Below are 26,872 nucleotides of genomic sequence, written 5' to 3' on the forward strand. Positions count from 1 at the left end.
AGGGGCTCTACTTAGGAGGTGGGCAGGAGGGGCAAGGCCCAACTCACAGATGCCACGGAAGAGCACCTTTACCATGAAGCTGCCGGAGAACGCCCAGTCCCCTCACCCAAGCCACCAGCATACCGTAGACTGAGAGCCTGGCACTGGTGCGGTCGTCACGGCTCTCGCACACGTACTCGCCCGCATCCTCTGCCCGTAGGTCCAACACAGTGAGCGAGCGCTGGGGCCCCTTTGCCGCAATCTGAAAGCGTTTACCCGCCCGGAGCTGCATGCTCCCGCAGCGCCACAGCACCTCGGCCTGCACCGGGCTCAGCTCACAGGACAGTGTCACTGTGCCGCCCAGCTCCCCGCTTACAGGTTCCAGGGGCCGGCAGAACTTGGAGGCCACTTCTGTGGGAGGGGAAGGACATCAACTGGGAGGGGCTCGGGCCTTCAGGACCGGCTTTACACTTTAGGGTCATGCACCCTGAGCCCCACCCAAATCTGCTCCAGAACACTGCCTGCATGCCCTCAAGTGAAACCCCAGCAGGCGCGAATTCTCAGAGGACTGGGTACGGGCCGCTGACCTTCCACCTGCACTGGGAAGTCCTGCCGCTCGGTGCCCACACGGCAGCTGTAGACTGCGCTGTCCAGAGTCTGCGCGCTGCGCACGGTCAGAGTGTGGGTGTACCCCAGGCTGGTAGTCTCATGCCGCTTGCTGCGGCGAATCTCCACGCCATCCTTGAGCCATTTAATGGCAGCCACAGAGGGTGTGGCCAGCGTGGCAGTCAGGACGATATCCTCATGCTCTCTGACCACCAGAAGCCCCCTGTGGACAGATCTCTCCAGGCCTGGTGTCTCAGGCTCTGGCTCTGGGGCACAGGAGGAGAGGGGAGGAGGGGGTCAGTCATCATGAAAATGGGGACCCTGCATCCCTGACCTGGGCCCTGCCTCCCTCAGGCCATTCTATAGGAGAAGACCTAAAATGGAACTGCCCCAAGCTCCAACTGCTATGCAACGCCCTGCTTGTCCAGCCCTTGGCTGCTGCTTCCACTGAGCAGGCCCAAGTGTAAATGCAGCAGGGCCCCACACTACCTGAAGGCCACTATCCAGGCTCTCATGAAGAGTGGCCAAGAGGAGCCAGCTTCAGGGCACCACAGGCCTGGAGGCCACAAGTCTGTCTGACCAAGACCTCCAGGGAAGCATGAGCCTATACACAGATACTGCAGATGGAATGGGGGCAGCCTGGTGGTTGGGCTGACATTCCAGAAGGATAGCAGGGGAGCTAGAGAGGGCAGCCTGGGCCCAGGATCCTCGGGACAAAGGCTGAGATGTGTGAAACAGTCTGAGTAGCTCAGCATGTGGGGGGGGGGGGGGGGTAGTGTGCAGTGGCAACAAAGGTGGAGAGGAAAAGCCCTAGATGGGGGTCCAAGAGGGACCCCGTGAGAGCTAATCCAGGGGTGCACCTGAAAAGCATGCTGACTGTATAATGGGGGACAGGGGGCAAGGGGATGTGGCAGTGTCAGCCAGCTCAAGACGAACACCTAAAGCAGGACTCTAAAACCCAGAGGTGCTGTCATCAGCTGGGGGAGTGTAAGGGGCAGGCACATGAGGAGGACCAAGACCAGGCCTAGATGTGCCTGAGCAAGGGCCAGCTCCCAGGGCTGATTTAATAATAGTTAGACAATCAGGACCCCAAGGCCAGGACAGGGACCCATGCTCCACTGAGGACAAAGGCATCCAAAGCCAGAAGCTCCTTGAGTGAGATTTCCATGAGTAAGACTGGACTCCATAACTATGCAGGTCCCAGACTGAGAATGGGCATTTCCATAGACCTCAGCCCTTAGCAGCCTGCAGAAGCCTCTGTGACAGGTTCCATTCTGGGAAGGTAGGAATATGGCAAAGGGGAGCAAACACCTGGGCCAAAGGATGTCGAAAATGTTCTGGAACAGGGTCTGTAGCCAGCATCCTCAGACCCAAGATCTCGGTAGAGGATGGAGCCCTGGGCTAGACATGTCAACAAAATCCAGCACAGGTAGAATTATACCCATAGGGCAGGCACAAGCCTTTCAAAAAAATGCCCATCCCTTGATTGGTCAAGCACTTGTTCTCTCTGCCCAGACTAGCACTCACCTGTGACATCTAGGCTGAAGGTGACCCTCTGGCCTCCAGCCTCGCAGCTGTACTCCCCGCCATCTACCTTTTCAACCTGCAGCAGCACCAGCCGCCGGGTACAGCCGGTGGCCTCCACATGCACTTTCGAGCTCCCACTCAGCTTCTTGCTGTCCTTGTACCATGTCACCTGCATCTGGGCCTGGGCCACCTCACAGCTCAGCGTGGCACTGGCCCCCGCCACCACCTGTACCTCCCTGTGTGCAGGCTGCTCCTTGGCGAACACCACTGTGGGCTCTGGGGACAGAGAGGGATGTAGAGGGTCAAAGACTCCATCTAAGTCAGGAGGATAACACTGGGGAAAGTACTAAATAGGGAGGTGGGAGGACTGGAAACTTCTTCAGACTCTGCACTTGCTGTGTGGCCTGCAGAAGCTCCAAAAAATATTTAAGTCTGTGAGAGCACAGTGTTTGAAAATGTTTCCCCACTGTGACAGCTATTCAGCTATTGAAACATGTTCTAAAAACATTGCGTGTGGTTTTTGGAGACAACAAACATAGTGGCACTCATGACTAGAGCAAGGGTGTGTGTGAGAGTGTGAGTGTGAGTGGTTGTGAGTGTGGATGAGCAACTGCACAGCAGTGTGGAAACTTAAGGCAGAGGGTTCCAGTGCTGTGGACAGGAGAGCAGCCAGCTAACGCTGTACACTGTTTGCAAGGCACTTCTTGCTCGGGGCCAGACGACCCCAGCATTTTGGAAGATCAGCTGGGTCCTCTCTGGGAGCAAGCAGCAGGGAATAGCTAAGGCCCAGCAACTTGAGGCAACCAGTGCAACTTGCACCAACAGACCAGTGGCCCCCACTCTGCCACCACAGGCCAGCACACAGTAGCCATATTGTCAAGGCAGCAACAGTGGGCCTTGGGAACTAAGCACTGCCCCCAGCAGCAGTAGCAGCCAGCTTAGGAGCTGAGCACCACTCCCGATAGCAGCAGCAGTGCTCAGCCCAGGAACGGAGCCCCACCTCCAGCAGCAGCAGAGGCTTGGGAGCCAAGTCCCACGCCCACCCCCAGCAACAGTGAGGCTCAGGAGCCAAGACCCACCCCTGGCATTGGCAACAGCTGATTGGGAGCAGAGCCCCAGCCCCAGAAGCAGTGAGGCTCAGGAGCTGAGACCCATCCTCTGGGGGCAGCAACAGCAGCAGCAATGTGGATCAGGAGCCAAGTCCTGCCAGGCAACAGCAGTACCTGAGGACCCGCACACCCCAGCAGTACACCAACTAGATCCATGCAACTCAGCAGCACCTATAACAACAGACAAACACAAGCCACCAGCCATCAATTCTCCCAGACCCACACTACACAAAAGGCACCACACCCCAGAACAGACTGGGAGGCATAGCAGTCTTATCTGATACACACCAACATGGCTACGCATCCCAACATGCCTCACCTGGCCCCAAACTACCAGACTGCTAAAATGATGAGACAAAGAAACCACTCCCAGATGAAATAAAAGGAGGAACCACCAGAAAAGGAACTACATGAAATGGAGACAAGTAGTTTGTCAGATAAAGAAATCAAAGCAATAGTTTTAAGGATGCTCTAACAACTTAGTAAGAACTACAAGCACCTTAATAAGACAACACCAGCATGAAAAAGAGGTAGAAGCTGTGAATAAAAATCAAGTGGAAATAAAGAATGACATAGCTGATATAAAAAATACTTTGGAAGGATTCAATAGTAGATTAGAAGAAGCTGAAGGTGGAATCAGTGAGTTAGAAGACAAGGCAGAAAAAAACACCCAATTAGAGCAGCAAGTGGGAAAAAAATAAAAAAGCAAGAGAGTTTAAGGGAGCTTTGGGACAATACAAAAATGTAACAACATTCACATCAGATGGTTACCAGAAGGAGAAGAATTGGAGAAAGGAATAGAAAACCTGTTTAAATAAATAATAACAGAAAACTTTCCTAACCTAGTGAAGGAAGAAGTCACACAAGTCCAGGAAACACAGAGTCCCAATCAAGATGAACACAAAAAAGACCCATATCTAGATACATCAAAATTAAAAAGCAAATGTTAAAGACAAAAAATAATAATCTTAAAGGCAGCAAGAGAGAGTTGGAAAGTTAACTACACAAGGAGTTCTCATTAGACTGTCCCCTGATTTCTCAATAGAAATACTGCAGGCCAGAAGGGAGTGGCATGAAGTATATAAAATACTTAAAAACAAGGGTCTGGATTGAAGATACTCTATCCAGCAAGGCTATTATTCAAAATTGAAGGGGAAATAAAAAGCTTTGCACAAAAAGGGGGGGGAGGGGCTAAAGGAATATACTACCACCAAACCAGCACTGCAAGAAATGCTAAATGGCTATTGTAAGAAGAAGAAGCAGACAGAGAGAGACACACACAGGCATAAAGAATAAAAATGGCAACAAATAAGTACTTATAAATAATAACCTTATATGAAGATGGCTTAAATGTTCCACTCAAAAGACATAGAGTAGCTGATTGGATAAGAAAACATGACCCATATATATGCTGTCTACCAGAAACCCACCTCATAATAAAAGACTCACACAGGATGAAGGTGAAGGGGAAGTGATGGAAAAAAATTTTACGTTCAAATGGAAACAAAAAAAAAAGCTGATGTAACAATATTCATATCTGATAAGGTAGACTTCAAAATGAAAGCCATAATAAGAGATAAAGAAGGTCACTACGCAACATTAAAAGGATTGATCCAACAAGAGGATATAACCCTGGTAAACATATATGCACCAAATATAGGAGCACCAAAATATATTTTAAAATTTCTAGAGCACTTCAAAGGAGAGATTGACAGCAATACAATCATAGCAGGCGACTTTAACACCCCACTGACACCCCTGGGAAAATCTTCTAGATGAAATATTAACAAGGAAACAGAGACCCTAAATGACACACTAGATCAATTAGTTTTAATTGATATTTACAGAACATGTAACCCCAAAGCTACAGAATATACATTCTTCTCAAGTGCACATGGGACATTCTCAAGACAGACCACATGTTAGGACATACACTCAATCTCTACAAGTTCAAGAAGATTGAAATCATATCAAACATCTTCTTGTATCACAATGGCATGAAACTAGAAATCAATTACAATAAAAACACTCAAAAACATTCAAACACATGGAGGCTAAATAGCATGTTATTAAGCAATGAATGAGTTACCAATGAGATCAAGAAAGAAATATAAATCTTCTTTGAAACTAATGAAAATGAACACACAACACAAAATCTATGGGACACAGTGAAAGCAGTCCTGAGAGGGAAGTTCATAACAATACAGGCCTACCTCAACAAACAAGAAAACTTTCTAACAAACTATGTAACCCTACAACTTAAAGATTTAGAAGGAGAAAAAAAAGAAAAACCCAGAGTTAGTAGAAATAAGGAAATAATAAAGATCACAGTGGAAATAAGTAATACAGAGACAAAACACACACACAATATAAAACTATCCTAAGTGAAACAAGCCAAGCAGAAAAAGACAAATACCACATGATCTCACTTATATATGGAATATAATGAACCTAACAGTCTGAGGAATAGGGTAGACCCAGAAACATGGAAGTAGGGTACAGACTGACAACCCTCAGAAGAGGGGTGGTGGGGGGTGGGAAGAGATAAACCACAGAACTTATTGCATCCCCAAAAATTTGACAACATATGTGAAATGGACAAATTTCTAGAATCATACAGTCTTCCAAAATTCAACTGGGAAGAGTCAGAAAACCTGAACAGACCAATAACAATTTTAAAAATGGAAGCAGTAATCAATAAACTACCAGCAAACAAAAGCCCTGGTCCAGATACCTTCACAGGGAAGTTTTATCAAATATTCAAAGAATAACTAACACCTATTGTTAAACTATCCCAAAAAATTCAACAGGAAGGAAGATGCAAGCTCTTTATATGAGGCCAGCACTATCCCAATTCCAAAACCAGATAAAGACACTACAAAGAAAGAAAATTATAGGCAAATATCCCTGATGAACAATAGATGCCAAAATCCTCAACAAAATCTTAGCAAATCAAATCCAGCAATACATTTTTTTAAAAGTATACACCATAACCAAGTGAGATTTATCCCAGGGATGCAAGGCTGGTACAATGTTCACAAATCAATAAATGTGATATACCACATAAAGAAAATGAAAAATAAAAATCATATAATTATATCAATATATGCTGAAAAAGCATTTGACAAAATCCAGCATCCATTTCTGAAAAAAAAACAAAAAAACTCTCAGCAAAGTGGGAATAGAAGGATCATACCTTAACATAATAAAGGCCATATGTGACAAACCTACAACCAACATCATACTCAATGGGCAAAAACTAAAAGCATTTCCCTTAAGAACAGGAACAATACAGGGATGTCCACCTTTGCCAAAATTATTCAACATAGTACTGGATGTCTTAACCATAATGATCAGACAAGAAGAAACAATAAAGGGCATCCAAATTTGAAAGGAGGAAGTGAAACTGTCATTATTTGCAGATAACATGATATTGTACATAGAAAATTCTAAGGAGTCCACCAAAAAACTACTAGATTTAATAAATAAATTTGGACAATTAGCAGGATACAAAATCAACATCCAGAAATCGTTTGCATTTTATACACCAATAATGAACACACAGAAAGAGAAACTAAAAATCAATCCCATTTACCATTGCAACAAAAAAAAAACTAAGATACCTAGGAATAAACTTAACCAAGGAGGTAAAATATCTGTTCTCAGAAAACGACAAGACATTGAAAAAATAAAAAAAGATATAAAAAAAAAAAAAAGTGGAAGCATATACCATGTTCATGAATTGAAAAAATCAACATCATTAAAATGTCCATACTACCCAAAGCAAACTATAGATTCAATGCATTCCCTATTAAAATACCAACAGCATACTTCACAAATCTAGAAAAAAATACTCCAAAAGTTTATTTATATGGACCAAAAAGACCCTGAATAGCCACAGCAATCTTGAAAAAGAAGAACAAAGTTGGAGGGATCACAATTCTGGATTTCTGGTTATACTACAAAGCCATTGTAATCAAAACAACCAGATACTGGCACAAAAACAGGCATATAGATCAATGGAACAGAACAGAGAACCCAGATATCAACCCAAGACATGCGCAATTAATATTCGAAAAAGGAGGCAAGAACATACAATGGAGTAAAGACAGTCTCTTCAATCGATAGTGTTGGGAAAATTGGACAGCTACATGCAAAAAAATGAAACTAGACCAACAGCTTAAACCACACTCAAGAATAAACTCAAAATGTGTAAGAGACTTAAATGTCACTTGTGAAACCATCAAAATCCTAGAAGAAAGTGTAGGCAGAAAAATCTCAAATATCACACGTAGTAGAATTTTCACTGATACAATACCTAGGGCAAGAAAAACAAAGGAAAAAAATAATAAATGGGACCACATCAAACTAAAAAGCTTCTTTACAGCAAAAGAAACCAGCATCAAAATGAAAAGGAAACCTAGTCTCTGGGAGAATATATTTGACAATGATACATCAGATAAGGGGTTAATTTCCAAAATATATAGAGTATTCATACAACTCAACAAAAGAAAGACAAACAATCCAATGAAAAAACTGGCAGAGGACCTGAAGAGACACTTCTCCAAAAAGGACATAAATATGGCCAGGAGATATATGAAAAAATGCTTAATGTCACAAATTATCAGAGAGATGCAAATCAAAATAACCTCACACCTGCAGAACAGCTGCCATCAACAAATCATCAAACAACAAGCACTGGCAAGGGTGTGGAGAAAAGGGGACTCTAGTATACTGCTAGAGGGAATGCAGACTGGTACAGCCAATATGGGAAACAATACGGAGTTTCCTCAAAAACTCCATTTGACCCAGTGATTCTACTTCAAAATATATCCTAAGCCCTGGCCAGTTTGGCTCAGCAGTTAGAGCGTCGGCCTGCGGTCCACAGAGACCCGGGTTCGGTTCCCGCTAAGGGCACGTACTTCGGTTGCAGTCTGTCCCCGGCCCTGGTTGGTCGTGCGGGTGGCAGCCACTCGATGTGTCCCTTCACATCGATGTTTCTCTCTCTCTCTCCCTTCCTCTCTCTCCCTCCCACTCTATCTGTACAAAAAAAAATGGAAAAATATCCTCGGGTGAGGATAAAAAAAAAAAAAAAAGAATATATCCTAAGAGGGGTCATGGATATAGGGAGGAGGGTGTCAAAGGGGGGAAAAGGAAGGACATCTGTAATTTTAAAAATAGTAATAAATTAAGTATTAAAAAAACAAACAAACAAGCAAAAAAAGTTGCCTATTGATCTAGTGGGCTGGGTGCTCTGCTAGAATGTTAAGCAGATCTTTGCCTTTGGGCTTTTGTATTCTTTTTTTTTTTTTTTTTTATCCTCACCCGAGGACATTTTTCTATTTTTTGTTTAGGTAGAGTGGGGGGGGGGGAGGAACGGAGAGAGAGAGAGAAACATCGATGTGAAAGGGACACATCGAGTGGCTGCCACCCGCACAACCGACCAGGGCCAGGGACAAACTGCAACCGCGGCACATGCCCTTAGCGGGAACCGAACCAGGGTCTCTCAGGACCGCAGGCTGACGCTCTAACCGCTGAGCCAAACCGGCCAGGGCTAGCTTTTGTATTCTTTTAAGTGGGCAATAGATTCTTCCTGTCAGATGGAGATTTTGTAAAATTGTAATAGCATTCTTTAGTGAGTGTCCTTTCCCTACTGGCCATTATTTAAATAATGTCCTTAGCTCTCAAACATTGGGAACTAAAGGGACTTGGTTCCTGGCTTCCTTCTCATGTGTGTGAAAGGAGCTGGATGGCATCTGAGTTCCATTTGGACATTCAGGGCTGGTCTTGGACTGAGTTACCTATTCTCTGAGCAACTACAAAAATAGCTCATAAAATGGTTCCTAGGTGAATATCACATTTCCCTCAAATATTTCCCTAGGTCTAATTAAGTCCAACCTTACATAGACGGGTTTTGAAAGAGGATGTGTGTAATTTATGTGGCTCAAAACCACAGATCACGTGGAAAAAGGAATTTCTTTGAAGACACGCTTGTGAGGATATGTTGCTGGAATCCCCTCTCACAGAAGTGAGATGGGGACCATGGAAAGGATAGCAGTCTCCACCTGGTGGTCATTGGGAGTAGTGGCGAAATTGGCATGGGCTGTGGAAAGTGGTGCTTTGACTCCCTTCTGCCTTCAATCTCAACATAGAGCAACATGATGGGTTAAAGACTACAGACACAAAATGCAAGGGTCTGCTTTAGGGGAGTAGGGAAAAGAGTTTTAAGGCCTTCGAAGGACGTTTTGGAAAGATTCTTTTTAAATTTTTTAATTAGATTTATTGGGGTTACATTGGTTAACAAAATTATATCAGTTTCAAGTGTACAATCTTATAATGCATCATCTGTATATTGTATCATGTGTTTACCACCCAAAATCAAGTCTCCTTCTGTCACCATTTATTCCTCCTTTCTACCTGACCTCCCACCCCCACTCCCTCCCTATGGTAATCACCATACTGTCATCTATGTCTATGAGGATTTTTTCTTAATCCCTTCATCTATTTTACCCAGTCTCCCAACCCCCTCCACTCTGACAGCTGTCAGTTTGTTATTTGTATCTGAGTCTGTTTCTATTTTGTTTGTTTGTGTATTTTGTTCATTAGGTGCCACATGTAAGTGAAATCATATGGGATTTGTCTATCTCTGACTAGCTTATTTCACTTAGCATAATGCCCTCTAGCTCCATCCATGCTGTTGCAAAAGGTAAGATTTCTTTCTTTGTTTACAACTGAGTGTTTACATTGTATAAATGTAAAATCTCAGACACTTCTTGTAGCAATATTTTTTCTGATGTATCTCCTCAGGCAAGAGAAACAAAAGAAAAAAAATAAATAATACTACATCAAATTAAAAACTTTTGCATAGCAAAGGAAACCATCAACAAAATGAAAAGCTAACCCACTGATTGGGAGAACATATTTACCCATGATACATCTGATAAGGAGTTGATATTCAAAATGTATAAAGGACCCAAGCAACTGAACACCAAAAGCACAAATAATTCAATTAAAAAATGGGCAAAGGACCTGAACAGACACTTCTCCAAAGAGGACATACAGATAGATGGTCAATAGACATGAAAAAATGCTCAACATTACTAATCATCAGAAAAATGCAAATTAATACCACAATGAGATATCATCTCCCACCTGTCAGAATGGCTATCATCAATAAATCTTGGCCATGTGGCTCAGTTGGCTGGAGTGTTGTCCCATACACCAAAAAGCTTGCAGGTTCAATTTCTGGTCAAGGCACATACCTAGGTTGCAGGTTTGATCCTTGGTTGGGGAGTGAACTAATCACTTCTTTCTCACATCTCTCTCTCTCTCTCTCTCTCTCTCTCTCTCTCTCTCTCTCTTTCTCCCTCCCTCCTTACCTCCTTCTTCTCCTCTCTAAAAATCAATAAAAAGATATTCTCAGACCTGTCAGAATGGCCGCCATCAACAAATCATCAAACAACAAGTGTTGGCGAGGGTGTGGAGAAAAGGGGACTCTAATACACTGCTGGTGGGAATGCAGACTGGTGCAGCCGCTATGGAAAACAATATGGTGCTACCTCAAAAAATTAAAAATTGAACTTCCATTTGACCCAGTGATCCCACTGCTGGGAATATACCCTAAGAAGCCTGAAACACCAATCAGGAAGAATATATGTACCCCCATGTTTATAGCAGCACTATTTACAATGGCTAAGATCTGGAAACAGCCCAAGTGTCCACCAGTAGACGAATGGATAAAAAAGCTGTGGTACATATACACAATGGAGTACTATGCAGCGGTAAGAAAGAAAGATCTCTTATCCTTTGAGACTACATGGAGGGACCTGGAAAGTATTATCCTAAGTGAAAGAAGCCAAGCAGAAAAAGACAAATACCACATGATCTCACTTATATACGGAATATAATGAACATAACAGTCTGAGGAATACAGTAGACCCAGACACACGGAAGTAGGGCACAGGCTGACATCCCTCAGAAGAGGGGATGGGGGGGTGGGAAGAGATAAACCACAGAACTTATATGCATGCATGCATGACCAATGGACATGGACAACTAAGCCGGGGACAGGGTGGAGGTGGGGTGCGGTGGGGGGTGCCAATGGGGTAAAAAGGTAAAATATCTGTAACAATAAAATAAATAAAAATTCATAAAATAATTTTTAAAAAAAAGATATTCTCAGGTAAGGATTTAAAGATAGATGATAGATGATAGATAGATGATAGATAGATAGATAGATAGATAGATAGATAGATAGATAGATAGATGATAGATAGATGATAGATAGATAGATAGATAGATAGATAGATAGATAGATAGATAGATAGATAGATAATAGATAAGCAAACAACTGTTGGAGAGGGTGTGATAAAAAGAGAATCCTCTTGCACTGTTGATAGGAATGAAGATTAATGCAACCACTGTGGAATACAACAAGGAGTTTACCTCAAAAAGTAGAAAATGAAACTGCCTTATGACCCAGTGATTCTACTTCTAGGAATATATTCAAAGAAGCCTGAAACACTGATTCAAAAGAATACATGTACCCCCTATGTTTATTTCAGCACTACTTACAATAGCCAAGATTTTGGAAGCAGCCCAAGTGCCCATCAGTAGATGAGTGACTCACTTTATACCTTACAAGAATAAGCCAAGAGAATGCGTCCTATACATTTCCTGTTGGTACAACACACACCGAGGATACTGTAAGGGCTGGTGGCATTTCTTCACTCTTTCTTTTTCCATAGAAATCCCTCCAAGGTAACCAGGAGCCAGAGAGGTGGGTGCTACATGGCATTTGCACTGGAGGCAAAAATTGAAAAGTGCCAGGATATTTCTTGTTGAGGCTGGGAAGAAAGGAGTCACTGGTGATAGCACTCCCAGAGGGAAGGAGAGCAGAGTGGCACAGGTCAGTGCTGGCAACTCTTTCATCCTCCTCAGCCATCTCCTCAGTCCCAGCTGAGACCCTGAGTAAACACCAGGAGGTGACAGTTCTCTTAATGCCTAATGGGTTGAGTGTTTCATGGTTCATGAATTGTTTTCACCTTTTTCTTCCTGGAAGCCATAGGAAATATGCAGGGTTACCTCGAGCATCAGGAAACATGGCATTCTAATGGTACAGAAAGGACATGGAGAAGATGGCTCCCTCTTCCATAAGAGTGAAATATGGAGATTCTAAGTGGCTTGTCTTTGGTCAGACATGGCGCTGGGACAAAACCCCAGGTCTTCTGACACAGTCCTCTATCATTATAGTCAAAGCAAGTAAAATATTATCTATTGAAGAGTTATTTTTGTGCTCTAAAAGCTCATTGTTCACATGACCGAGGTGTCTAATTAGAGACATCACACCATCACACTAGCCTCTGGATACTTTCATTATGACACATACTCTTCCTCTAGGAAAGGGGTCAAGACTTCTGGAGCCTAGAAGATTCCATTTGTTTGCCTTTCTTAGAGTTCTCTTGTTTTCTAAGAGGAATTTTGACTGATTTTCAATAACACTGTCTCCTCATTCATTTTTTAGGAGTTCAAAAATGTTTAAGTGCTAAAGATTTGACAATTGAGTATCTTGTAAATATCTTATCTGTCTGTACAAGTTGCCTTTTTACTCATCTGGTATCTTTGAAAGAATCACAGTTCTACTTTTAATGTAAACAAATAGGAGAAATTATTCTATTTAAGAAGTCTCACCTTATCCTGAAATCTTGAAATAATCCCTGTCATGATCTCAGTTTTGTGGTTTTACCTTCTGGACTGTGGTCTCTAACCCATATGGATTTCACTTATGAGTGTGGTGCAAATTACCTATACAGTTGACCCCTGAACAAAAATGCAAGGTTCAGTGACTTCCAGTCAAGATGACAGCGTAGGTAAACGCAGTATCACATCCTTTCACAACCACATCAAAGTTACAACTAAACTACAGAACAACCATCATTTAAAACTGCCTGAAATCAAGCTGAATGGAAGTCCTACAACTATAGAATTAAAGAAGCAGCCACATCGAGACTGGTAGGAGGTGCGGAGGCGGACAGGCTGGTCCCACATCCATGTGTGGCGGATAAAAATCAGGAGGATACCTCAGCTGGGAAGGTCCTCCCTGATGACTGAGGGGTCCCCATCCCACACCAGTTACCCAGCTCAGGGTTCCAGTGCCAGGAAGAGAAGTCTCCATCACTTCTGACTGGAAAAACCAGTGAGAATTGAGGCTCAGGGAGGCTGAGGCGGCTGGAGCCTCAGGCAGCTCTTCTTAAAGGGCCCACGCATGGGCTTATCGCACTCATCCCCTCTGAGCTTGGAGGGGAAGCAGCTTAAGGGGTGCCAGAGACATACAAGGAAGAACTAAGCTTTTTGGCATTAGAGCGAGGGCTGAAGAAGGGGCTTTCTCCAGGACAAACATGCTGTCAGAGGCCTTTGTTCCTTTGGTGAGCCCTTCCCTGGGGTGGCAGACAGTCGTCGTATCTGGGACTCCAGCAACCTGGCTCACACTGGTTGTCCCACCTTGGTGATTCCCTGAGGCCCTTCCCCAACCAACTTTCAGGCCCACCCAAGCTGTTGCCAGTTGCTTCACCATAGGATTAGCCTGTCTTGGATCCTGCTTCAGGTTTTCTTTAATTCTTTCAAACAAGCAGCATCTGATCTCAGATAGCCCCATACCTCTTGTTAAGTATTACATGGAAACAAACACAGGGAGGGAGCCAAAATGAGGACACAAAGAAACAGGTCCCAAATCAAAGAACAGAACAAAACTCCATGAAAAGAACTAAGTGAAATGGAGATAAGCAACCTAACAGATGCTGAGTTTGAAACACTGCTTATAAGGATGCTCAATGGACTTAGTGAGAACCTCAGTGAACTTAGTGAGGGCCTCAAGAGCATAAAAAGAACCAGTCAGACATGAAGGAGGCACTAACTGAAATAAAGAATAATTTACACAGATTCAATAGAAGAGTAGGTCAAACCAAGAAGCAAACCATTGATTTGGAATATAAGGAAGCAAAAAACACCCAATCAGAACAGCAAAAAAAAAAAAAAAGGATAGCGTAAGGAGCCTCTGGGACAACTTCAAGCAGGCCAACATTCGCATCTTGGGGGTGCCAGAATGAGAAGAGAGAGAACAAGAAATCAAAAATCTATTTGAAACAATAATGGCAGAAAACTTCTCCAACAGACATACAAGTCCAGGTAGCACAGAGAGTCCCAAACAAGATGAACCTCAAGAGGCCCACACCAAGACACATCATCATCAAAATGCAAAAGGTTCAAGACAAAAAGAGAATCTTAAAAGCAGCAAGAGAAAAGCAGTAGTTCCCATAAAACTATCAGCTGATTTCTCAAAAGAAATTTTGCAGGCCACAAGGGAGTGGCAAGAAATATTCACAGTGATGAAAAATAAGAACCTACAACTAAGATTACTCTATCCTGCAAAGCTGTCATTTAGAATTGATGGCCTTATAAAGAGTTTCCCAGACAAGAAAAAGTTAAAGGAGTTCATCACCACCAAATCATTATTATATGAAATGTTGAAGGATCTTTTTGAAGAAAAAGATAAAATATATGAACAAACAAAATGGCAATGAATACATATCTATCGATAATTGAATCTACACACAAGATGAACAGGCAGAACAGAAACATTCTCATAGATACAGAGAACATTTTGTTGGTTGCCAGATGAGAGGGGGGTTGGGGGAATGGGTAAGAAAGGGGAAGAGATTAAGAAGTAGAAATTGGTTGCTAGACTGACAAACCTTAAAGGGAAGGGGCTTGGGGAGTGGGAAGAAATAAACCAAAGAACTTATATGCATAACCAATGGAAAAATAACATAAAATAAAATAAAATAAAATGCAAGGGTCCACTTATATACAGCTTTTGTATCCACACATTCAACCAATCAAGGATCAAAAACAGTATTTTTGATCTACAGTTGGGAATCACAGATACAGAGAGCAGAATTAAGTTATATGTGGATTTTCAAGCGTGCAAGGATTAGGGTCCCTAACTCCTACTTTATTCAATGGTCAATTGCACATATTAACTTAAATGTTGAAATACCACATACGTGGTGATTATCACCGTCTTTTCTGTCTATACAAACTTCATGCTAAAAAATGAAAGGGGAGTGGCCCATTTAGTCACTGGTCTGCTAGTGAACTCACTATTCCTTCAATCTGATCACCGTCCTTGCTCTGTGACCCCATTGTCTTTATTACTATAGCATTTTTCTAATTCTTAATATCTGATAGGTACATTTTCACACCAGGCTCTTCTTCAAAAACATGCTGGCTTTGCTTGGACCTTGGAATCTGCTACTCAATTTTCACCCTAAAGAAACACATTTGCAAGTTCATAGCACTACAGGCCTACCTCAAGAAGCAAGAAAAATTTCTAATAGACTATCTAACCTCACAACTTTAAGAACTAGAAAGCAAACAAAAAGAAAACCCCAGAGCAAGTAGAAGGAAGGAAATTGTAAAGATCAGAGCAGAAATAAATGACATGGAGACCAAAAAAAAAAATTTTTTTTCAAAAAAATCAATGAAACAAAGAGCTGGTTCTTTGAAAAGATAAAAAAAGATTGATGGACCCTTAGCTAGACTCACCAAGAAACAAAGAGAGAGAACTCAAATACACAAAATCAGAAATGAAAGAGGAGAAATAATAACTGACACCACAGATATACAGAGCATTGTGAGAAATGTTATGAACAATTATACGGCAACAAATTCGATAATCTAAGCAAAATGGACAAATTCCTAGACACACACAGTCTCCCAAAATTAAACTGGGAAGAGATAGAAAACTTGACCAATAACAACTAAGGAAATTGAAGATGTAATCAAGACTCTACCAGCAAACAAAAGCCCAGGCCCAGATGGTTTCATAGGGGGATTTCACCAAACATTCAAAGAAGAACTAGTACCCATTCTCCTCAAACTATTTCAAAAAATTCAAAAAGAAGAAAGACTTCCAAACTCATTTTATGAGACCAGCATAATTCCAGTTTCAAAACCAGAAAAAGACACTACAAAAAAGAAAACTACACACCAATATGCCTGATGATAGACACCAAAATCCTGAACAAAATACTAGCAAATTGAATCCAGCAATGCATCAAAAAACTTATTCACCATGACCAAGTGGGATTCATCCCAGGGATGCAAGGCTGATACAATATTCACAAATCAATAAATGTGATACACCGCATAAAAAATTAAAGATAAAAATCATATGATCATATCAATAGATGCTGAAAAAAGCATTCGACAAGATCCAGCACCCATTTCTGATAAACACGCTCAGTAATCTAGGAATAGAGGGATCATATCTTGACATAATAAAGGCCATATATAAAAGATCTACAGCCAACATCATATTCAATGGGCAAAAATTAAAAGCATTTCCCTTAAGAACAGGAACAATACAAGGATGATCACTTTCACCACTCTTATTTAACATAGTACTGGAAGTCTTAGCCACAGCAATCAGACAGAAAGAAAAAATAAAAGGGATCCAAATTGGAAAGGAGAAAGTAAAATTGTCATCATTTGCAGATGACATGAAATTTTACATAAAAACCCTAAGGACTCCATCAAAAATCTACTAGAGTTAACAAATAAATTTGGCAACGTAGTAGAATACAAAATTAATGTCAAGAAATCAATGGCATTCTTATATACCAATGATGAAATCACAGAAAGAGAAACCAAAAAGACAATCCCATTAACAACTGCAGCAAAAAAATTAAGATACCTAGGAATAAACTTAACCAAAGAAGTAAAGAACCTATTTGTAGAAAACTACGTCATTGAAAAAAGAAATAGAAGAATATATAAAAAACTAGAAGCATATACCTTGTTCACGGATTAGAAGAATTAACATCATTAAAATGTTCATACTGCCCAAAGCAATCTATAGATTCAATGCAATCCCCATCAAAATACCAATGACATACTACACAGAACTAGAACAAACACTCCAAAAATTTATATGGAACCAAAAAAGACCCCGAATAGCCACAGCAATCTTGAAAAAAAAAGAACAAAGTTGGAGGGATCACATTACCAGATTTCAGGTTATACTACAAAGCCACTGTAATCAAAACAGCCTGGTACTGGCACAAGAACAGGCAGATAGATCAATGGAAGAGAATAGAGAACCCAGCAATGGACCCAAGACAATGTGCTCAATTAATATTTGACAAAGGTGGCAAGAGCATACAGTGGAGTCACTCTCTTCAATAAATGGCATTGGGAAAATTGAACAGCTACTTGCAAGAAAATGAAGCTAGAACATCAACTTACACCCTACACGAGAATAAACTCAAAATGGATAAAAGACTTAAATGTGACTCATGAATCTATAAAAATCCTAGCAGAAAATGTAGGCAACAAGATTTCAGACATCATACGCAGCAGAATTTTCACTGATACATCACCTAAGGCAAAAGAAACAAAGGAGAAAATGAACACATGGGACTACATCAAACTAAAAAGCTTCTGCACAGCAAAAGATACAATCACCAAAATGGAAAGGCAACCCACTGTATGGGAGAGCATAATTGCCAATGATATATCAGATAAGGGTTTCATTTCCAATATATATAGAGTGCTCATACAACTTAACAAAAGGAAGTCAAAGAACCCAATTTAAAAATGGACAGAGGAACTAGACACCTCTCCAAACAGGACATATAAGTGGCTAAGAGACATATGAAGAAATGCTCAACATCACTAATCATCAGAGAGATGCAAATTAAAACAACAATAAGGTATCACCTCACACCTGCCAGAATGGCCGCCATCAACAAATCATCAAACTAAATATGTTGGCGACGGTGTGGAGAAAAGGGGACTCTAGTACACTGCTGGTGGGAATGAAGACTGGTGCAGCCACTGTGGAAAACAATATTGTGTTACCTCAAAAAAATTAAAAATTGAACTGTCATTTGACCCAGTGATCCCACTTGTAGGAATATACCCTAAGAAGCCTGAAACACCAATCAGAAAGAATATATGTATTCCCATGTTCGTAGCAGCACTATTTACAATAGCTAAGATCTGGAAACAGCCCAAGTGTCCATCAGTAGACAAATGGATAAAAAAAGCTATGGTACATACACACAATGGAGTACTATGCAGCTGTAAGAATGAAAGTTCTCTTATCCTTTGAGAAGACATGGAGGGACCTGGAACGTATCATCCTAAGGGAAATAAGCCAAACAGAGAAAGACAAGTATCATATGATCTCACTTATTTGTGGAATATAATGAACAGAGCAGTCTGAGGAGTGGGATATTCCCAGAGACATGGAAGTGGGGTACTGACAATCCCCAGAAGAGGAGGTGGTGGGGGAGAGATAAACCACAGAACTTTTATGCATGTATGCATGAACAATGGACATGGACAACAAAGCTGGGGACAGGGCATGGAGAGGGGAGCGGGGAATCAATGGGGGGAAAAGGAGAAACATCTGTAACAGAAATAAATTAAATAAATAAATAAGCTGTGGTACATGTATACAATGGAATACTATGCAGGCGTAAGAAAGATTTCTTATCCTTTGAGATGTCATGGAAGGACTTGGAGAATATTATGCTAAGTGAAACAAGTCAAGCAGAGAAAGACAAATATCAAATGATCTCATTTATTTGTGGAATATAGTGAACCAAACAAACTGCTGAAAAAGTTAACAAAGATACATAGGGTGGGGTACAGATTAACAAGCCTCAGAGGAGGGGGGTTGTGGGGTGGAGAGATAAACCACAGAACTTACATGCATGTATGCATGACCAATAAGCATAGACAACAAAGCTGGAGATGGGGTGGGGAGTGGGGGAAGGGGAGGAGGGTGTCAATGGGGAAAAAATGAAAAACATCTGTAACAAAAACAAATTAATAAATAAAAAATAAATAGATGGTGTTGGAAGAATTGGACAGGTATATGCAAAATAAATAAATAAAACTAGACCACCAACTTATACCATACACAAGAATAAACTCAAAATGGATAAAAGACTTGAATATAAGCCAATGGATAAAAGACTTGAAACCATAAAAATCCAGAAGAAAATATAGGTAGTAAAATCTCACATATCTCTCACAGCAATATTTTTGCTGATATGTCTCCGAGAGCATGGGAAACTCAGGAAAGCATATATTAATTAGACTACATTAAGCTAAAAAGCTTCTGCACAACAAAAGAATCCATCAACAAAATGAAAAGAGAATCCACTGTAGGGGAGAACATATTCACCAATGACACATCTGATAAGAAGTTAATTTCCAAAATATATAAAGAACTTATATAACTCAACACCACGAAGACAAACAATCAAGTTTAAAAATGGGCAAATGACCTGAACAGACACTCTTCAGAGAGGACATATAGATGGCCAATAGACATATGAAAAAATATTCAATGTCACTAATCATCAGAGAGATACAAATTAAAACTACAATAAGGAATTACCTCACACCTGCCAAAGAAGGCCACCATCAATAAATTAACAACCAACTGGTGAGGATGTGGAGAAATGGAAACTCTAGTACACTGCTGGTGGGAATGCAGACTGGTGCAGCCACTGTAGAAAACAATATGGAGGTTCCTTAAAAAATTAAAAATGAAACTCTCATTTGATCCAGTGATCCCACTTCTGGGAATGTATCCTAAGAATCTTGAACACCAATCAGAAAGAATATATACACCCCTATGCTCATAGCAGCATTATTTACAATAGCTAAAATCTGAAAACAGCCCAAGTGCCCATCAGATGAGTAGATCAAAAAGTTGTGGTATACTTACACAATGGAATACTACATGGCTGTAAAAAAGAAGGTGATCTTACCCTTTGTGACATCATAGATGGGCCTGGAGATTATTATGTTAGGTGAAATAAGCCAATCAGAAAAAGGCAAATATCACATGACCTCACTTATATGTGGAATCTAATGAAAAAAAATAAACTGATGAACAAACTAGGTCCAGAGGCACAGATGCATGGAACATAATGACAGATCTCAGTGGGGAGGAGATGATAAGAGATTAGCCAAAGATCATATATGCATATATGCATAGCCCATGGACACAGACAATAGTGTGGGGAAGACCTGGGGTGAGGCAAGGGCTAGGTGGAGGGGGGCAAAAGGGGTGGTAAATGGGGGACATCTATAATACTGTCAACAATAAATAAATTAAAAAGAAATAAACAGACAGCCAAATGGTGCAAAAAAACCCAGCAGAAATCCTTCCTTATAATTATTACTTTAACTGCAAATATGTTAAACTTTCCAATTAAATGGTAGAAATTGGCAAAATGGGTTTGTTTTCAAAACATACTGTCTACAAGAGACAATTCAGATTCAAAAATACAAATAGGTTGCAAGTGTAAAGATGCTCCAATCAAATGACAACCAAAAAAGACCTAAAGTGGTTATACTGTCAGACAAAATAGATAGCAAGGCCAAAATCATTTCAAGACATAATAAATTGATTATACACATGACACTGTACCAAGAGTCAAGCCATCAAGAGGATATAGCAACTATAAGCATAAGCATAACTAACAGTACCACCCCAAAATATATAAAGTGAAAGCTAACAGATTGAAGGGAGAAATAGACCGTTTTACAATAATACTTGGAAACTTTAATACTCCACTTTCAATGATGGATAGAACAACTAAACAGAGGTCAATAAGGAATTAGGGGACATGAACACTATACACTAACCAGACAAAAATTACTTGTACAAGACACTCTACCCAACCACATTTTACCCAAACTCACATGGAACATTCTCTAGCATGGTCCACATGTTAGGCCATGAAATAAGTTCCAATAAATTTTAAAAGATTTACATCATACAAAGCATCTTTTCCAATTATAATTAATAAAGCTAGAAATCAGTAATAGAAGGAAAACTGGAAAATTCACAAGTATGTTCAAGTTAAGCAACATACTCTTAAACAAAGAAGAATTATAGAGAAAATTAGAAAATAGTTTGAGATAAATGAAAATGAAAATTTAACATACCAAAACTTATGAGACACAGTGAAAAAAGTGCTCAGAGGGAAATTCATGTGGAAAGGCAAGGAATCTCAAATAGCCAGAGCAATCTTGGAGTAGGAAGGAAAGTAGTTGGAGGACTCACACTTCCTAATTTCAAAACTTACCAGAAAGCTACAGTAATCAATGTATGTGGTGCTGACATAAGGATAGACATGTAGAAATATAGATCAATAAAAGAGAATTGAGAACATAAATAAATTCTTACATTTCTAGTAAATTTATTTTCTACAAGAGTACCAAGAAAATTCAATAGAGAAAAAAAAACTGTTTTCAACAAATGATGCTGGGACCACTGTATATCCACATGGAAAAGATAAAGTGGGACTCTTTTCTCACACCATACACAAAAATTAACTCAAAATGGGTCAAAGACCTAAGTGTAAGAGCCAAAACTAGAAACCTCTTAGAAGAAAACACAGGTGTCAGTCTCTGTGACCTTGGAGTAAGCAATGGATTCTTAGATATGACACCAAACACATAAGCAACAAAAGAAGATAATTTGGACTACATTACAATTTTAAAGCTTTTTTGCATCAGTAAACACAATCAAGAAAGTGAATGGGAAAAAATGCTAATCATATATCTGATAAGGATCTGGTATCTAGAATATATAAAGAACTCTTGCAACTCAACAATAAAATAATTAATAATCCAATTTTTTAAACGGGCAAAGAATTTGACTAGACATTTCTCTAAAAAGATGCACAAATGGCCAATAAGTACATGAAAAGATGCTCAACATCAATAGTCATCAGGTAAATGCAAATCAAAACCACAGTGAGATACCACTTCACATCCACTAGGATGGCTATATGAACCGAAAATAAGTGTTGACAAGGGTGTGGAGAAAATGGACCCCTTGTGCATTGCTGGTGGGAAGTAAAATGGTATAGCTGCTGTAGAAAACAGTTTGGCACTTAAACACAAAATTACTATGACCCAGCAATCTCAAGAGAATTGAAAATATATGTTCACAGAAAACCTTGTGTAAGAATGTTCATAGCAGTGAAAAAGTGGAAATAACGTGGAGGTACGTTCAAGATGGCTGTGTAAGTGGACACAGCTCACCCCTTCCCAAGAACACATCAAATGTACACCTGTGTTTAGAGCAAATCATTCTGAGAGACAGCTGAGGACCAAGTGAACAGCTGCTACACAACAAGCAAAAGAAAGAGACTGCAGAGAGAAGTTGGATGAACATGCAGGAGCAGAGGAATCAGTGAGTGCCATTGTTTATGTTTCCCTTGAGTGTGGATAGCAGGTGGGAGCTCCATCCAGGCTCTCTGGCCAACTGATAACACTGTTTTAGGGTATCCCCAGCCACCCCTTGTGGAGTTACACCCTGCAGAAACAGAAGAGTGCCATGGCATGCACACAAGAAACCCCTCCACCTGGAGACTAATCCAGTGGATATGTCAGGGTGTTATTTCATGCTCCCACTGGGCTGCATGCAAGTGGGGCTCCCTTACCTGGAGAGAGTACAGAAGCAACAAAACACTGTGGTAGCCGCCTGCGGGCTGCTCATGTGGGGCTCCTTCCTAGGGAGAGTGTGGAGCTAACAAAATGTTGCAGTTACACACATGAGAAAGTGTGGAGATAGTGAGGCACTGCTGCACAAGCACATGGGGCTGCTCCACCCAAGGAAAGTGCAGAGCTAGCAAAACTCTGTGGCTGCCCCATGAAGTGAATGGGGTGCTTCTGTGTACACATTCAGCTGCCCTGTGCTGAGAAAGTGCAGAACTAGAAAAGTAGGGCTGTAAATGCAGGGAAGGCTGCCCCACCTGGAGAAAGCCACTCCCCACATGCAGAGTGGCCTCACCCAGAACCTACTGTGATTGTGGACAGTAAAGCAACAGAGCATGCTGGCTGGGCTGTTGCTTTAACAGCCATGAGAGGGGCATGGCTGAACACACAAGGAGCCGTACTGCTCAGAAAGGGAGAACTAGCAAAGTATGGCAGTACAGGTATGCAGGACTGCCACAACGGGAGAGTGGCAAAGGTGGCAGAATATTGAGACACAAGCATGCAAAAGTAGTCCTTCCCAGACCCAGCTCTAATTACAGACAGTTAAAGCAATAGGGCACACCTAAGTCACATTGATCAGCCCATTTTACATCAGGCAGTCCCACCCAGATTAGAAGGGCAAGAAAGCATGAACCCACCAGGCTGCTCCCCCCAGAAACCACTCCTTCAGACCAGGTGACACATCAGGAACTACATGTATCCACCCCAACTACAACTGGCCTGCCAAAATTATTCAACATACAATCTACACAGAAATCACTTTCATGGCTATGAGAGATAGCTATTCTGACCAAATCATAGGAGCAAACACAGAAAGTCAAACAAAATAGAGACACATAAGAATGTGTCCCAAATAAAGGAAAAAGAAAAAATTCCAGAGAAAAAGCCTAATGAAACAAAGATAAGTAATTTGCCTGATAAAGAATTCAAAGAAATGGTCATTAGGATACTCAACAAACTTAAGAATGCAATAGAGGACCTCAGGAAGCACTTCAACAAAGAAATAGAAACTGTAATAAAGAACCAGTCAGAAGACTTCCAGTCAAGATGGCAGCATAGGTAAATGCTTTAGGTAAATGTGGTACTCGCCTCCTTCCACAACCACATCAAAATTACAACTAAACTATAGAACAACCATCATTCAGAACTGCCTAAAATCAAGCTGAATGGAAGTCCTACAACCACAAAATTAAAGAAGCCTCATCGAATCTGGTAGGAGGGGTGGAGGTACTGAAGGCTGGTCTCACACCCTCGTGTGGAGGATAAAAATCAGGAGGGATAACAAGGCTATGAAGGTCTTCCCTGAGGAACAAGGGGTCCCAGTCTCATACCAGGCTTCCAGCTCAGGGTTTCAGTGCCAGGAAGAAAAGTCCACATAACATCTGACTGTAAAAAACAGCGGGAACTGAGGCTGCGGGAAATTGAAGCTCCTAGAGCCCCAGGCAGTTCCTCTTAAAGGGCCCGTGGATGGATTTAGTCTGACTCCCTCCCTCAGGGCTCCAGAGTTAGGGAGGAAGTTTGAAAGGCACTAGAGACATATAGGGAAAACTGAGTTGTCTGGCATTGGGGCGAGAGCTGGAGAGGCAGCGTTCTCCTGGACAGAAAGATGTGCTGGCAGAGGCCGTTGTTCCTTCAGCGAGCCCTTTCCCCATGGGCAGGCAGATTTCCGCCCTATCTGGGACTCCAGCAAACTGGCTTACACTGTTTGCCCTGCCCTGGTGATTCTCTGAGGCCTTGCTCCACTCAAACTTCAGGCCCACTCAAGCTGTTTCCAATGGCTTTACCACAGGAATGACCCATCTTGGATCCTGCTTCAGATTTTCCTAAAATCTCTCAAACAAATAGCATCTGGTCTAAGCGAGCTCCCATAAGTCTGTCCACCAATTTCTCTAAAGAAACTTTGCAGGCCAGAAAGGAGTGGCAAGAGATATTCAAGGTAATGAAAAGCAACAACCCACAACCAAGATTACTCTATCCTGCAAAGCTATCATTTAGAATTGATGGACATATCAAGAGTTTCCCAGACAAGAAAGAGCTAAAGGAGTTCATCACCACCAAACAAGTATGATAGGAAATGTTGAAGGGTCTTCTTGAAGGAGAAGGATAACAAAAATATGAACAAAAAATGGCAATAAATATGTATCTATCAACAATTGAATCTATGATAAAAATGAGTAAGCCGAACAGAAACAGACTCAGATATAGAGAACTTTTTGTTGCTTGGCAGATGGGCAGGGGCTGGGTAAAAAGATGAAGAAATTAAGAAATTCAGATTGGTTGTTAGACTGATGAACCTCAAAGGGAAGGGAGGGAGGGAGAGAAGAGATAAACCAAAGAACTTCTATGCATATATGCATAATCAATGGACACAGACAACAGTGTGGGGAAGGCTGGAGGAGGGTGGAATTAGGGAGGAGGGAATTAATGGGGGGAAAAAGGAGGGACATCTGCAATACATTCAACAATAAAGATAAGTTAAAAAAGAAAAGAAAAGAAAAAGAACTGCCCTGGCCGGTTTGGCTCAGAGATTAGAGCGTCGGCCCACTGACCAGAGAGTCCCAGGTTCAGTTCCCGCTAAGGACATGAACCTTGGTTACAGTTTGTCCCTGGCCCCGGTTGGGGTTATGTGGGTGGCAAACAGTTGATTTGTCTCTCTCACATCGATGTTTCTCTCTCTCTCTTACCCAGTCTCTTCCTCCCACTCTACCTGAAGATAAATGCAAAAAAAAAAAAAAAAATGTCCTCAAGTAAAGATAAAAAAAAAAAAAGATAGAACCAGAGCTCTGGCCAGTTTGGTTCAGCAGTTAGAGCATCGGCCCACAGACCAAAGAGTCATGGGTTCAATTCCGGCCAAGGGCATGTACCTCAGTTGTTGTTAGTTCCCAGCCCTGGTCGGGGTAGTGTGGGAGGCAACTAACTGGTGTTTCTCTCTCACATTGATGATTCTCTCTCTTTCTATCTACTCCTCTCTCCCACTCTATATAAAAATAAATAGAAAAATATCCTTGGATGAGGATTTTTTTAAAAAATCAGAGATAGGCAATATCAGCAGGATGGCAGTGTGAAAAGAACTCAGGATCTCTCTCCTTAAAGTTACAATAAGTTAAATAGCTGTAAATCAACAAAGAATTCCATGCTCAACCCAAAAATACATCTGAGGGATCAATGCAATGAGATATATGAAGCTGGGCATATCAGAGGGAACAGGGGGGATGGGACAGGGGGAAGAACAGAGATGAAAGCTGAAAGAGCAGTATGGCACTCACCACAGCAAGAACAGAAGTGATAGCAGTAAAGGGTTGGAGTGAAACTCCCACTGAGCAAACCAGAAGGCAGAGACAGCAACTGGGCCTGGATAGTCAATACACATTGAAGCTGAGCAGTGAGTCAGGGACCGAGAAGTGATGGGAAGGGTGGCAGCATTCTACATCCCACCATCACTAGACAAAGGAATCCACAGTCTGAGGTGCCTGCTCATCCAGCCTCCTGTGGCCCACTCTATAGTAAAATCTTCACTCAGTAGATCTTGAAATGGTAGGAAAAAATTTCCAACCTAAGTGGTCTGGGCTCACTGCAGCTAAACACACTTGAAAGAATAGAGCTACAGATGCACAAATTTACTTCTCCCCAAGACCTCTCTCTTGCCTATTACAGGGAAGCCTGGTAGAGGCAGTTGAGTCAACTCAGAGAGAGAAGCTCTACCATTGGATTCTGGTGACAGGAAAGTGGCTCGAGGAACATGTAGACAAGCAGCCCTCCCCTTCCCATCATGGAGAATGGTGTCCAGATTCTGAAGCAACTGGATCATAAAAGAGATACCCACCTCCTCAGAAAATAGAGGGTGTTTTCTACTGCCAAGGCAATACCACCCCCACTGAGACTCTGGAAGCCCCAGTAGTGCAGGTAAGAAAACATAAACTTGTGCTTCAATACCACCTACTGGAAAATAAAACTAAGACCTCTACTTATCAACCTGCTAAATCACCATTAGTCAAATACTTACATAAATAAATAAATAACATTTCAGTCCCATAAATTCCCAGGTTAAGAAATAATTC

At 41.5% G+C, this 26,872-nt stretch overlaps 1 protein-coding gene across 1 annotated transcript in view; it reads right to left on the reverse strand.

Annotated features, from left to right (window-relative positions):
* Window positions 1-43: 43 nt before the first annotated feature.
* Window positions 44-26,872, reverse strand: part of LOC118643778 (obscurin-like) — a 54,400-nt gene continuing 27,571 nt past the window's right edge. Inside the window, 3 exon segments of the mRNA XM_036282167.1 lie at window positions 44-390; window positions 567-851; window positions 2,113-2,388. Coding sequence (XP_036138060.1) covers window positions 44-390; window positions 567-851; window positions 2,113-2,388 — 908 coding nt within the window.

This window comes from Molossus molossus, unplaced genomic scaffold, assembly GCF_014108415.1.
Source record: "Molossus molossus isolate mMolMol1 unplaced genomic scaffold, mMolMol1.p scaffold_m16_p_4, whole genome shotgun sequence".
Lineage (NCBI taxonomy): Eukaryota > Metazoa > Chordata > Mammalia > Chiroptera > Molossidae > Molossus > Molossus molossus.